The 13,471-nt window shown below is 50.8% G+C and overlaps 7 protein-coding genes across 7 annotated transcripts; 4 read left to right on the top strand and 3 right to left on the bottom strand.

The window, feature by feature from the left end:
• Nucleotides 1–962: 962 nt before the first annotated feature.
• PHYSODRAFT_547153 (hypothetical protein) lies at nt 963–3,304 on the top strand (the record flags this gene model as incomplete). Its single annotated transcript, XM_009532760.1, has 4 exons — nt 963–1,370; nt 2,021–2,170; nt 2,240–2,346; nt 2,948–3,304. 4 exons carry the CDS (start codon nt 963–965, stop codon nt 3,210–3,212), a joined length of 930 nt encoding a protein of 309 aa, XP_009531055.1. The 3' UTR covers nt 3,213–3,304.
• Nucleotides 3,305–3,394: 90 nt separating this feature from the next.
• Nucleotides 3,395–4,289, bottom strand: PHYSODRAFT_355001 (hypothetical protein). The gene is made up of 2 exons (XM_009532761.1): nt 3,886–4,289; nt 3,395–3,794 (listed from the first exon to the last, which is right to left on the bottom strand). Exons 1-2 carry the CDS (start codon nt 4,240–4,242, stop codon nt 3,600–3,602), a joined length of 552 nt encoding a protein of 183 aa, XP_009531056.1. The 5' UTR covers nt 4,243–4,289; the 3' UTR covers nt 3,395–3,599.
• A 247-nt stretch (nt 4,290–4,536) lies between these two features.
• On the bottom strand, nt 4,537–6,237 carry PHYSODRAFT_355002 (hypothetical protein). Its single transcript, XM_009532762.1, has 4 exons — nt 6,141–6,237; nt 5,944–6,052; nt 5,245–5,860; nt 4,537–5,164 (listed from the first exon to the last, which is right to left on the bottom strand). Exons 1-4 carry the CDS (start codon nt 6,216–6,218, stop codon nt 5,005–5,007), a joined length of 963 nt encoding a protein of 320 aa, XP_009531057.1. The 5' UTR covers nt 6,219–6,237; the 3' UTR covers nt 4,537–5,004.
• Nucleotides 6,238–9,626: 3,389 nt separating this feature from the next.
• On the top strand, nt 9,627–9,956 carry PHYSODRAFT_512145 (hypothetical protein; the record flags this gene model as incomplete). The annotated part of the gene is made up of 1 exon (XM_009532763.1): nt 9,627–9,956. The coding sequence occupies one exon, from the start codon at nt 9,627–9,629 to the stop codon at nt 9,954–9,956; it is 330 nt and encodes a 109-aa protein (XP_009531058.1).
• Nucleotides 9,957–9,975: 19 nt separating this feature from the next.
• Nucleotides 9,976–10,808, top strand: PHYSODRAFT_514214 (hypothetical protein; the record flags this gene model as incomplete). Its single annotated transcript, XM_009532764.1, has 2 exons — nt 9,976–10,615; nt 10,702–10,808. 2 exons carry the CDS (start codon nt 9,976–9,978, stop codon nt 10,806–10,808), a joined length of 747 nt encoding a protein of 248 aa, XP_009531059.1.
• An 839-nt stretch (nt 10,809–11,647) lies between these two features.
• Nucleotides 11,648–12,187, bottom strand: PHYSODRAFT_513146 (hypothetical protein; the record flags this gene model as incomplete). Its single annotated transcript, XM_009532765.1, has 1 exon — nt 11,648–12,187. One exon carries the CDS (start codon nt 12,185–12,187, stop codon nt 11,648–11,650), a length of 540 nt encoding a protein of 179 aa, XP_009531060.1.
• Nucleotides 12,188–12,364: 177 nt separating this feature from the next.
• On the top strand, nt 12,365–12,601 carry PHYSODRAFT_408460 (hypothetical protein; the record flags this gene model as incomplete). The annotated part of the gene is made up of 1 exon (XM_009532766.1): nt 12,365–12,601. A coding segment is annotated over one exon (237 nt), but the record flags the coding sequence as incomplete, so codon positions are not given.
• Nucleotides 12,602–13,471: the final 870 nt, after the last annotated feature.

Below are 13,471 nucleotides of genomic sequence, written 5' to 3' on the forward strand. Positions count from 1 at the left end.
AAGAAAGACACGAAATGAATCCAAGCGCTGGAGGGCGACGGGAATCTGAAGATGCTGGGTTCACTTTGCAAGAACCTCGATGCATGCACTCACGCTCAAACTGCACGCGCTCTGAGCTGCACGGCGGACTCTGAGGCACGGCGAAGGTTGAAGCACTCCCCCGGAATCAGACAGCGAGGCGAAGTGCCATCGGAGCCCGTGATTGGCTGACAACTTCAACATGGGTGGTCCACACCTATGATCAAGTTGCACTTTTCGCGATCATTGGATTGCGGGAATGCGCTGATGATTGCTTGTCACCGCTCGAGTTGGACCATTGCGCGCCGCGCGCGAGTAGACGGAGGATGCGCCGCGTGCCATCCCGTGCCATGCCGGACTCGCCCGTTCGGACACCTCGATGGCGACTGCGACAGGCTTGCAGAGGGTGTGCCCAAGTTATTCGTCGCTCGCGTGAGGGCGGCGCGCTGCAAACAGGGCGAAGTCTGCATGGTGTCATCGTTGCTTCAAGCACAAAAGCACGCGGCGACTTGACACAAGCCACTTCAACGATAGCAAGGCGGCCATGACGGTCGGCGTTCGGGGGTTCAAAGCAGCAGGCAGGCAGGGGCAGCCTTTGCTTCGCAGCACCTGATGGTTGATGTTTAATTGATAGTTGCTAATGGCTCGCGTGGCTGCGCGCCGTAGATAGCGTTCAATGCTGCTGACTGGTGATCGATTTAGCCGTGAAAAAATGGTCTGAAACAGTCGAAGCAGCACTCGGATCACCGGGACAGTTGCCGTTACCATCTATCTATCCTCGCTCGCACCGGTGCTTCACGCGGTCGGCGCGTCAACAGCGCACCTCGACTGTGCCGCCGCGCCAGCTGGGGCGCCGACCAGGCAGCTTCACACAAGACACAACTGAATTCAACGGCTCCGAGGCAAAGAGGGGCAACAACAGCAACAACAGCAACCAGTCTGATATGGAGAAGCTCCTCACTAAAATTGGAGCACCATCGTACCTGCCCACTCCAGCTGAGGTGCTCGACGGCGTCCGATGGCTGCGCGAGAACCCGGCCATCGCTGCGGGAGTCGTCGTGGGACTAACCAGCTACTCCGTGGCCAAGTACTACGAGTACGGAGAGGACAGCGACGAGAGCGACGAAGAGAATGACGAGAACGTCGACCACCAAGACAATGCGCCACGAGCAAGCCCAGAGGAAATTGCACGGTCCGTGACGGCATTGCACCTCGGACTGCTGAAGATTGACGCGACCAAGAGGGACCGACGACACAGCGCTGCCAGCTCCGCCAGCACAGCATCGTCACTTGCGAGCTCCGGTGGACTTCGTTCCCGTGCCAGCTCCGTGTTTGACAAGGCCTACCACGAGGTGCGTTCCGGGCTGGAATTGTAGTGGGTTTGCCAGCATCTGTGGATGCTAATGATCACTTTGTGTGCTTGTGTGGCTTCAGGAACTGCAGCTCCAAGAGCAGGGCGTGGAGCAGGTCTGGTCCTGTTTGCACGAGGGTGAATGCCCACCTGGAGAGAACTGCAGCGACCCTGTGTGGGGGTGGTTTGTGCCTGCTGCCAATGCCTCCCCAACAAACAAACCGTGAAGAACAGTCACAACCAACCCAACTCCGCGCTCCAGTTCAAGACGCAGAGAGCCATATTTATACGTTCACGACGCTGAGAGCCAAGCATCGAGAAGCTCAGCACGGAGACCATACAGTGCCCAAGTGCGCGCACACAGCTAACCTAAGGCCAAGCGATGTCAATACACGGAGCCATTTGCCACGTCGTCACCTCATTGATTTTTGCCGTGTGCAACAAGTTGAAGATCAACTTGGCTACATCTGAACCGTACTTATTCGGAACATAGCTTCATTACGTACTCCACACCAACCATGTCAACACGGGGTGTACCATTTCCATGGTACAGCACAGGCGTGCGGCCAACAATTCGTTGGTGTCTCCATCGCGCGCAGTAGCCCCAGCAGCTACAGTAGGTACTGCCGTCGCACCGTCGAGACAGCGAAGGAGGCCGCCATGACGTACTACCGCATCGGTCAGCGGCTCAAGATGACGCGCGCAGTCGCCAGGGCAATGGCGCGCTCGTCCGCGGGCAAGCGCAACTCCGCCACCATCGAGAAGATGGTGCAGACCACCAAGAGCCGCTTCGGCAGCGCCGTACGTCGTCTCCCAATGCTCCTTCAGCTTTGAAATGCATTGCTAACTTGTGGGTGGTTGGATTGACAGGTGGGTCGGCCGCTGGGCGCCGCGATCGCGACGTTCATGGACTCTGGCGTCGCGTTCAACACATCGTCCGAGTTCCTGTTCTTCGACGGAGAAGACGACGACGGAACGTAAGAACTTGCGCTTTGATTTCCCTTCTGTGTGGTGAAGACTTTTCGCGCCACGTGACGCTTCGAAGAGCTTTTGCATTAAGGCACTGCATACTGAAGAGCGTTGCGTGGTGCATCGAGACTTCCACAACCTTGACGAGTTTTTTCGGTGCGCTGACGACTGAGCAGTTAATATCCGCTGTGATTCCGTGCAATTAGATAACAGGCCGATCGGGTGGACAACTACAATGGACACAAGCGATCAGCCTTAAACCACAGCAGAAGATCAATGGATGGAGACGTGCGCTGGAAGGAGGGAGAAGATGACACTTTAGACCTCGATGCACCCGCAAGCGCCGCAACGTTAGATAGAGTACGAGACCCGAGTGTATTGGACTGTTAACGAGGACAAACAAAGACACTTTGGGCCACAGTGTTAGATGCAACACCGACCGTCTTCCACTCATCTAATCAAGCACCTCTGTCTCTTTTGACTTGCACTTTGTATGCTCGCGTTTCTAGGCCGATTACGAATTGAGAGACCACAAGTCAAATCTCCACCGTACAATAGCTCTACTGTAGCTCAGTGGCAGACACGCCTCGACCTGTAGACGACTGCAAGTATGGCGGACTCGAACGAACTGCGCGTGAGCGAGCACTTCCCGCGTGTGCCCAAGCCCTGCGAGAAGGTGGCGACCAAGTTCTTCGCGTGCTTCTACGAGCACGGCAAACAGCCCGCGGGCCAGTCCGACACGGAGGTGGGCAACGTCGCGCTGGAGACGTGCAAGGACTCGCTGCTGGCCTACAACGCCTGCGTGGACGCCGAGGTGGCCAAGAGCCCCAAGGAGCTCTTCCGTGTGCCCGAGGCGTACCGTATGCGCGAGTAAATAAATACTGCTTCATCCAAGATCATTAACCGATTGAATACACTGCAGTACTTACAGTAAACCAGGGGCTGTAAGGATGCATCTGGCTTGCCTCCATGGCGCTTCTTGTGTTTACCACTGTGTATAGTATCTTTGCATCTGCAGACTTAACCAGACGTGAAGGCAGCGAGAGAGAGCGAGATAGAGGCACAAACCCACTTCAATTTCCGTGTTGAGAAGAGTTGGCATTTTAACGAGTCCAAGGCACAGGCGTCTCTGCTCCCACCAAACACCAAACAAAACACTTTGACTCTCGAGGTCGTGTGTGCCGTGCTGTGCCGTTCAGTAAACGAGCTCGAGTCTTCCCGTATCTTTGGGCGCAGGAGATTTCTTTGTCCGAACGACCGCTTACTGCGTGTCCTTCTCCCACTCGAGGTTGGCGATCTCGTCGTCGATCTCCTCCTCCACCTCCGGGTACATGGCCGTCACCTCGTCCATGGTGGTGGCCAGCGTCGTGCGGGTCTCCTCCATCAGGCCGATCAGCTCCTTGAGCTCCTCAATGCGGGCCTTCGAGTCCGCCACCTTCTCGTTCAGCTGGGCGAACTACACAACCCCCAAGCACACACAAGAAATACACCGTCAGTACCCAAATCTACAAATGCAACAACAAATAATGACTAGGACAGTGGCGTACCAGCTTGTCGACGGTCTCCTGCTCGTTGAGACGCAGCTCCTCGGGGAGGTCGGCCGACTTGGAGGCGGCGTCCAGCTCCTCGGGGGAGATGGTGGGGAAGGAGATGCTCTTGTAGTTGGACTCCATGGCGTCCACCAGCTCCTTGTTCTTGATCACCGAGCGGTAGTAGTCGAAGTCGATGGCCTCGGGCTCCTTGACGTACGTGCGGGCCTCGGCGGCGATCTGGCCGTGCACATCGCGCAGGCTGTCCAGGGCGGCGCGCGCGCGCGGGTCCGTCAGCTTCTGCGAGATGGCGGTCCACTCGATGGCGCGCGTCTGCAGCGCGCGGCGCACAACTTGCTTGCGGAGCTGGAGCATCTTAGCGGGCGGCGAAGGTCACTTGGCTAATGTAAAGCGGGCGGCTCTGGACGGCCTTTAGCCCCCTCGTTAAAATTCAGGGGCGGAGAGCGAGCTACTGCCGAAAACGCATACCCCTGAATATCTACAGCAATGAACTCTGCATCCCAAGCATAACGCTATGGATAACAACCTGTCTAAAATGAATACGCGAATCGTCCGGTGGTATTGATTGACGCGCGCAATTCGGCTCGGATACGCTCTACGATTCAAATGTGAATCGTGCTCGTCACATAGGACCCGCCCAGCAAGTCGAGCCCAACGTTAGTGCTGCTGCCGCACACATCAACTCGCGCGGTGCTGTGTGTAGACGAAGAATTGCAGGCAAGATGAACGCGTTCCCGATGGAGACCGGCTGGCAGAAGATGAAGCGCCGCTGCCAGGAGGAGCCGCTGGTGCCGCTGGGCTGCCTGGCCACGGCCGCCGTGCTGGTTGGAGGCCTGGCCTCCTTCCGCCGCGCCGCCGACGCCGCCACGCAGCAGAAGTTCATGCGCCTGCGCGTTGCGGCCCAGGGCGCCACCGTCGTGGCCATGTCGCTCGGAGGCTTCATCGCCATCAAGCCGGACGAGGACGAGAACAAGAGCAAGCACAGCTAAAGGGCTCAGAGGTTGAAGAGGAAGAGGAAGAGCTGCCAGGTTGAAGCGCGGAGGCATAACGGACTCCATGGCATTACCAGTGCTAGTGACTGACGCTTTCGTTGGTCACTCGTGGTTTTATTTGATTTTAAGCTAAGAAGAACATGAAGAAGATGAGGAAGACCAATAAGATAGCGGAGACCTTGAGCGCCAGCAGTCTATTGTTCGACAGGCTCGAGAAGTACTTGAGCAGCTCCTGCTCGCCGCTGCTCACGTTCACGAGCGAGTCCTCCACGTTATCATCGATTCTGCAGACAGCAACGTAGTAGGTAGCAGCACACCATCAGCACAGCACACTCACACAGGCTTCAACATACTATGGACATACCTTCGCACGAGGTCTCCCTGCTCGTGGATCAATGTTGACAGTCGTCCGAAGAGCTGTCCGATGTCCACGATGTGGCTCTCAATCTGGGACACGGCCTCAGCTCTCGACTCGGTGTAGTTCTGCTGCTCAGCCACGATTTGCTCCTGTGTCATGGTGGTGATGAGGGGCTGGATCTCCTCGTTCGACGACTCGCTGGCACTAACTCCTGGTCGGGGCAGCGTGCTGGACAGGTTCACTTCCTGCAGTCTACCGGTGTGGCTATTGTTGCTGCGCGGCGGCTGCGGGGCCTTGAAGGCCAGTGGCTTGCCCAGCGCGCTGGACGCCGTCTTGCCGTACCTGGCGCGCCTGCTCTGCTGAAGCTTCATATTCTCCTGCCTGACCTCTAGGATGTCCTTGAAGCCTCTGGTCGTGGCCATGAGGTTGGACTTCATGAGCGACACGATGGCGTCCGAGTGCCTGGCCGCTTGCCTCGAGGGCGCCGACTGCCGCTTGCTGTTGATGTATTCCTGCAGGTTGTCCAGCTGCATGTTGATGTCCGTGATGTCCTTCTTCACCAGCGCCGCCAGCTCGTTGATGGCCTCGGTCGGGTCGTTGAACATGTTGTTCTGCCGCACCACTGCAGCAACAAACAACACAATTAATGACACAAAACATTAGCTCCTGCAGCATCTCTCTCAAGTCGAGTAAAGTTGCGCGTACACTGCGTGAGTTGCTGCAGCCGCTTGGAGGCCTGGTATACTTCCTTGGAGATGTCGGAGGCCGCGGCGTTGAACTGCGCGTTCTCCTGGAGCGGCGTGTGCACGGGTTTCTGCAGTAGTGACGTGGAAGGGTCTTGCGTCAGCTTCAGGGGGCGATAGAGAGCGGTGTTGGGAAGATGGAGGAGATGGAGAACGTACCTGCAGAGAAGCGCTGCCCTTGGCGGCCGCATAGTGCTGGCAGAGCTGCGCGAAGTCGGCCGTGCGGTTCGCCGCCATGGCTGCGGCCTCGCTCCTCCTTCTTCTCGGGCTCGAGTGCCGAATACTGCTAAAATGCATCCAGTTACTTCAGACAGGCGATGCTACTTCAGAGACGCGTGGGCAGGTCTGATAGTAACTCTTCAAAAGGTATATAGTAAAGTGCATGAACAATTCTACCTTTTTAATACTAGGCGAGATCTAAAACAATACAGTAGTAGTACAATAAAATACTACTGTCGATCACCAGCGGACACAGACACGGATTAGGGCTTCCTTGGGCCAAGGGAAGGTGTGGAATGGCTGCGGTTTACAGGACTGAGCTTCAAGAGAGGCACAAAATGTCTCCAGTAATCATGTAGTACTAATAACGGTGAAATGTTCTACTATCAATGAAAGTAGAACATATGAGTAAAATACTAATACCATTATAGCAAATATTTCGTCACTGAACTAAATAAATGTACTATTGTAAAAAATCATATTTACTATCGACAGGTGTGCTTGTCGTTGAAGTGGGGCTGTATTGGATTGGGCCCGACGTTTGTTTTTACAAGTCGCAACTTCGTGCGGAAACGCAGAGGTTATGGAGCAAGCCCCGCATATCAATTACAAAGATGAACTCGCATTTTGTCCAGCCAGATAAATGAGCTTGCTGCCCTTCGCTGAACGCACCACATGTAGTTTTCAAGTAGTGGGTCATGGAACATTACGCCGGCAGTTTTTTTCCTTACCGTAATTTACCACCGAGAACATTCCTGAAACCTTCTTTCGGGACAGCAGCGATTTCAACGACGACCCCTCTCGACCACTTGAGAGCGAGAGGTAGTTTTAGAACCTCTGAACCGGTCAGATCTGATAGACGTTGATTTGACGACGCCCACTTTATAGCGAGAGCCGCGTCTTTTGGATTTTAGGGCGTTTCGGGACCGCTCGTTCAAACTATATTGATAAAACCAATAGAACATTACGCCGGCAGTTTTTATTTTCATAATTTCTTACCGTAATTTACCTCCGAGAACGGTGCTAGAACGATCTTTGTGGATAGTCGTCCGTTTTACCAACACGACCTCTCAACCACCTCAGAGCTCGAGGAGGCGTCCCGTCAGCCAGCGACCAGACGCGCGACCCTGTAGTCGTGCAGGATCGCACATACGAGGGTAAGATGAAACTCCCAATAATTACTGGCACATTACCACGTCATTTTCAGAATTAATTTTATTTCAAAAAAATTAAGAGGCTATGTATATAGATACCCACACATAGAACATGACGATCGAACTATCTTTCGGAAAATACAAAGGTCAATCCATTGAGGATGTATTCAAGAATGATCCTGGATACTGTCGTTGGATACTGTCGTTGGATTTACAACCAACCCAGTCTCAACATTAGCGAGGAAATGAAAATCTTTTTTCACTCAAGATTCCTAAATAACGATAACTCCTATATATGACGTGGGGTAAGTATCGAGGTAAATCTTTACAGCAGATCAGTAAATTGGATCCAGGCTATCTCGATTGGCTAAGAAAAAGTCAATTCGTGATTGACAAGTGTCCAAAGCTACCCAAGGAACTGAACTAAAAAATATCTCTTTTTTTACTTACGCTGTAGTGAAGTCTAGAACCTCTCCGGTTAGTCTATCGAACGTTAGTTCCTGTTCGCTAATTACGAGGATCAGCATATTCACACCTTGGCATCCGGCGTTCGTATCTTGGATCTGAATAGCCTGAGGTACATCGCGCTCAGTCAGGCGACTGACATCGGCAATAAGCATGCGGTTTGTGAGCGACCACGTCTGATAGTCAAGTAGACCATTTTACGAGCTCAGGGGTTAGATCTCCGTTAATCGCTGAAATCTTAGCAATTTCGTTGGTAAAGTGGTGGAAATCATAGTCATGACCGATATCGAACACCTGAGTCGAGCCAATACGAACGTTAAAGTTGCGAATCGACGACCCGGGCTGAAGCGTGTATGGAGAGCTGTCGAAGGGGCTCTGGAACTGCTGAATAGTAGCAGAAGCAAAGTTGTTTGTCTGTTCCGCGAATGATAAAAGCACAACATATTTCGCGTTTTTAACACTTGCCGATAGCTGTAAATCGAAAGAAGCATTTAGTTGAGTCGAGGACTTACCAATACCAGCACGCTGGTAAAACCACTGTGCGTAGCAATCATTGTAGCGAACCTTCTTAACCGGCTTAGAGATAATAGCTTGAGGGTTCTCAAGATGAACGAAAGGGACATGCAAACGAGCAGTAGTAAAAGGCATGTATGTACCATCGATGGTAGGTTCAAGAGCATTTACAACCGCTCCCCAAGCAACACTAAAGCCAGCAGACACGGCAAGCCCACCATTCATTGGATTACCGGTAGCAGAAGCGGCAATCATGACCGGACAACTATTACCAGACGATAGAGTTGTAGAGGTTAGCGACATACCATTTGAAGCATCTACCGCGACTACAGACGTTTCCTGATTCACACGGAAACGCAGGCGAATTTGAGGGTTAGCCATTAAGTCAAGCTCACGGAAGATAGGATGCAGATCGGTGAGCTTAATCTTAAGCATGTAGTTCCACGTTCCCATGATTGCGTTAGCTGCAGTACCACCAGCTACGAAAGCTCCACGCGAGGTCTGGTTAGAAATGGTAGTCGATGCAGCAGCACCACCTACCGACGGCCACGAACTGGAGAAGTCAGCGCCAGCCGTAGGAGGATTCGATAGAAGGCGCTTAACGAAACCATCATTAGGAATAGTTGCACCACCAGGAGGAGCCGAGACAGCAAAGGAAGACGAGAATACCATGGTGTTTGAATATCCATCACCACTGGTAGATGCGGGTCCAGAACTGTATGATACCGACTGAGCAGCGTCAGGGTACAAGAACGATTCAGCTCCGTGCTTTTCAACGTACTGAGGGCTGTAGCCAGTCTGAGCACGAACGTTGTTCCAAAAGAGCTTGTAGTCAGCCATAGAGACGATAGTCTTTCCGTTTAGTTCCAGACTCAGACTATCAATAACGTTCCAATTTCCGCATTTTAGAGTAGCACATAGACGATTGGCAGCGGCAGTTTGAGCAGTGCCACCATTCTTCATTGAGACCTTGTAGGGAAGCATAATGTAGGCATCACGAAGGCTTGCGAAGCCCTCGGAACCGTTAAGCTGAGCCGTAGCATCGATAGTGATGACACCATTCTGGTACGAACCCTGATTTAGGTCAATAACGTGCGGTACACGCTTGCTCGAAGATACCTTGATCTCCGGGTCGCTCTTAAGCGAGCTCTGGTACAAGTACTGATCGGATAGTTGAGTTTCGCTCATTGTTGAATCTATATGGATCCTAATATAGTTTGATAAAATTAAATATTATGTCGCACCTCATCAAGCCAATCACCTCAGATCATGATCTCATCGAACTCGCTGAGAAATGAACGTTCAACTCGATAATATATTCGAATCAAATGAGATAAAGTCCCATCCCCCCAAGAAAGGGTCATTTCTGATTCTACTTCGCCCTCCTAATCTTGAGGTAGGACACTGGACGGCGGTTCATAATGGTGAATTCTACGATAGTATGGGGGAAGGACCACCAAAGAAGTATGGTATCGATCGATACAACACCAAGCAATACCAAGGAACCTATGGAGACTACTGTGGACCATTCTGTGTCCTATGGCTATATTCGAAGCAATACCGTAAGCCAAATGTATTCAAAACAATGAAAGATCTAAATTTGGCAATTCTGGAACAAATTTAATTCAACGTATATAGTAATCATGTATCGCGAATTAACAATCTCCAGTGATATTCCTGCGCGGAAGCTTACCAAAGCTTTCAAGACTGGTAAGCTCAGCCTCACCTCAAGCGAACTAAAGGGTAGTGGTTCAGTCATCCATCTCCACCCTGCTTCGTTTGAAAAGGCGCTCAAGGCTCGTAAAGCTGGACGCGGTGTCAGACTCGACATTACCAAGCACGAAGTGAAGAAGGGCTACAAAAAGGCTCAAGGAGGCTCTATCTGGTCCAAAGTATGGGGAGGGATCAAGTCTGCATACAAATTTGCTAAGGATTCAGGTCTACTATCCAGAGCCGTTGATGCGGCGGTTCCTGCTTTAGCTACTTATGCTGGTCAGCCAACGGCTGCTGTTCCAGCCAGAGCTGCAATCAAGTCCCTAACCGGCATTGATATTTATGATTCCGATAGCGACAAGGAAGGAGGTCGCGTATCAATGGCTGACGTAAAGAAGGCTGCAAAGAATGCTCTTGCATACACGAAGCGCAAGGGGGTCATCACCGACGCGGTCGATGCTGGAGAGAAGTTCCTACTATCAAAAGCTACCAAGCCGGAACATGAGGATCTAATCAGATCTGTGCGAAAGGAGGTTCGTCGCCGCTATGGTGTAGGCGTAGCAAAGAAACGTCCAGCGAAGGGTTCGCCAGAGATGAAGGCTAAGAGGGCTGCGCTCAGGGCACGTCGTAAGACTGGTGGTTCGTTTACGTTGTAGCCGCCCTAAACAAAATACTCTGGATGTCTTATTTTTATGGACGAATCAGAAGCATGATGGATACCGACGTATCTCTGAAAATCACTTTTTTATCATTTTGGTTATAGATACTGAGTGTATACTAGCTCGAGCGCCATTATGACAGTTCATCCACGCATACTGGCTCGGTTTGTATGAAATGACCTTTCCAATAGCGGCATCACCTCTATCAAAAGCACTGACAATATCACCAGAAGCCACGTATTCGTTTTTGATCAGATCGCAACGAACGATGTAGGAACTGGTCGGGTGAATCTGAGGAATGATGTTCGATAGCTGAGTACTTGCAACAGTAGCTGATGTGGAGGGGTATGTACCCGCTGTGAGACCAACTACTTTACCGAATTCAGCATTATCGATGATCAGTCGAGGAACGCGAGTAGTAGTCGGCAATCCAGTACCACCAGAGGAGTATAAACCGGAGGTTGGTCTGGTCCATGTTCCACCGGTAGTTGGTAGAGTTGTAGGCGTAGGAGAGAAATCAAGCTGACAAGCGTAATAGACACTGTTAGCACTCATTTTGATATAGAATACGTTACTCACCGACGGATCGATGATGCGCCCCAGCATTGACAAGAGCAGTCTGAATACTTCGGTTGATATCGTCATACGAATAAATACCATCAGGGAAGGATACACTGATTGTGGATGTAGTTGCAGCGGTAGGTACTTCGATTTTGAACGTTGTGTTCTGAAATTGCATTGAATCAATGTTATACTCACTGTTATACATCGAAATCGATTGAATGGCACATACTACATCGCGGAAGTCAGCCGCCGATCCGGGAATGGAGTATTTCCAGGTTGAATTGGTTTCATCTTGTACCAGTTTGGTGCTGTCGAGTTTGATAAAGCTGGACATATTGATTATATGTTTGTAGGCATATTTTTGTTTGATAAATTGGAATTAGTCCTCGATACGAATCGGTCTATCGAAGTTATACCTGATCTGACCCTTGACCGAATCAATGAAGAGCATTTGGCCTTTTCGCTCCGTGGCTTTGTTGTAATAATAGACGATTGAACGCTCATCTACTCCCTTGATATCAAAATCTTTCACAACCATCTGGAGGTCTAGCTTAGAATTAGCTTTCAGGATCGCTACGTACTCTGAGTTCAATCTGATCATCTTGTCCGTTGCGAAGTAGCTGTGGCTCAAGAAGATGGTTGATAGCCTGAAGTGGCGCCCTCTAGTGAAGTAATGTGAGAACAAATTCTTCTGAAGAAGCCTATCGTTGCTGTAGTCATCGATGATGACGAGCTCAGGCTTATTGGAATTAATTGGTGTATGACGTACCCGTTCAACACTCGGAGGCGAGTCAGGGTCGGTGAATGTGATAAAGCCATCAAGCTTATCACGAAGATACTCATATAACTCCTGGTGAGGATTACGAGCAATGATCGTTAGATGAGCAAATACGTGAGGAGAATGCTTGAGGATGAACATACATAAGTTGTTCTTCTGAGAACGATGGCCCCAGAACCACCATTCTAAACAGCGCTTTGATGTCAAGTGCTGGAATATCACCCATAGAGGCGCTTTTGAATTTTTTTAGGGATTGAAGCTCCGAAATCTGGAATACCGCCCATGATTATCGTCAAAACTATATAGGATCAAACAAAGATGAGTTCAGGTTTTTCTTATCCTAGCCCGATATTCACATCGCCGATTTATAATCCGGCATTCTTTCTCCAATTGGATGCCAGCGGGTTTCTAACGTATGACTATGCTCAGACTCTTTATCTGAACAAGTATGACTATCGCTTGACGTACATTACCGGTGTCTCTCAAGGCGTAGCATCACCTGGTGTAGCGCTTGTCCCTGGAAGTGGTGGGAACATCAGCGGTCTTGGAGCACTAAGCTGTAGTAGCCTAACTGTTAATGGTGCTTCCGTTTCAGGCGTACCAACGTATGTAGCTGATATTACTCCAGGTACTGCCGCTATCAACAAAGCTCTGGTGCTTGGTGCATCAGGTGAAATTGCTACTACTAGTAGTTTGACGGCAACGTCGATTACTGGCACGCTGCAGACAGCGGCTCAGCCTAATATTACTAGCTTAGGCACGCTATCGTCCCTCACTGTGAGTGGAAACATATCTGGTACATTGGCAACTGCTGCTCAGACCAACGTAACTAGTGTAGGGACACTCTCGTCGCTCACCGTGAGTGGAAACATCAATGGAACGCTAGCGACGGCTGCTCAACCAAATATCACCAGCTTAGGTACGCTTACTGCTCAGCCTAATATAACATCGTTAGGTACTCTAACCGCTGTAAATTGCTCGGGTAATGTATCGGGTACGCTAACAACAGCTGCTCAGCCCAACATTACCAGCCTAGGAACCCTGAGCTCGCTCACAGCGACGTCGATAACAGGAACGCTACAAACCGCTGCTCAGCCTAATATTACTAGTCTAGGTACGCTTAGCAATCTAACCCTTAGCGCTGGTGGAACCGGTTTATTCATTCCGAATCTGAAATTTTGGGATGGAGTCAGTTCTTGGATGAATTTCAATCATGCTTACTTTCTCAATGTTATCGAAGGGGGCGCTTCAGCCAGTAGCGTTGTGGTTCTCAATAGTACGAAAGATTACTCAGGCATTCGCGATCTAACCATATCACGAAACTTTATAGCTTCGACTTCAATATCATCGCCTACGATCACATGTGATACGATTAGTAAGTCAGGTACTCAAACTATGAATGCAACGACCTTGAATATCAATCCT

Source organism: Phytophthora sojae (genome assembly GCF_000149755.1).
Source record: "Phytophthora sojae unplaced genomic scaffold PHYSOscaffold_6, whole genome shotgun sequence".
In the NCBI taxonomy this organism is placed as follows: domain Eukaryota; phylum Oomycota; class Peronosporomycetes; order Peronosporales; family Peronosporaceae; genus Phytophthora; species Phytophthora sojae.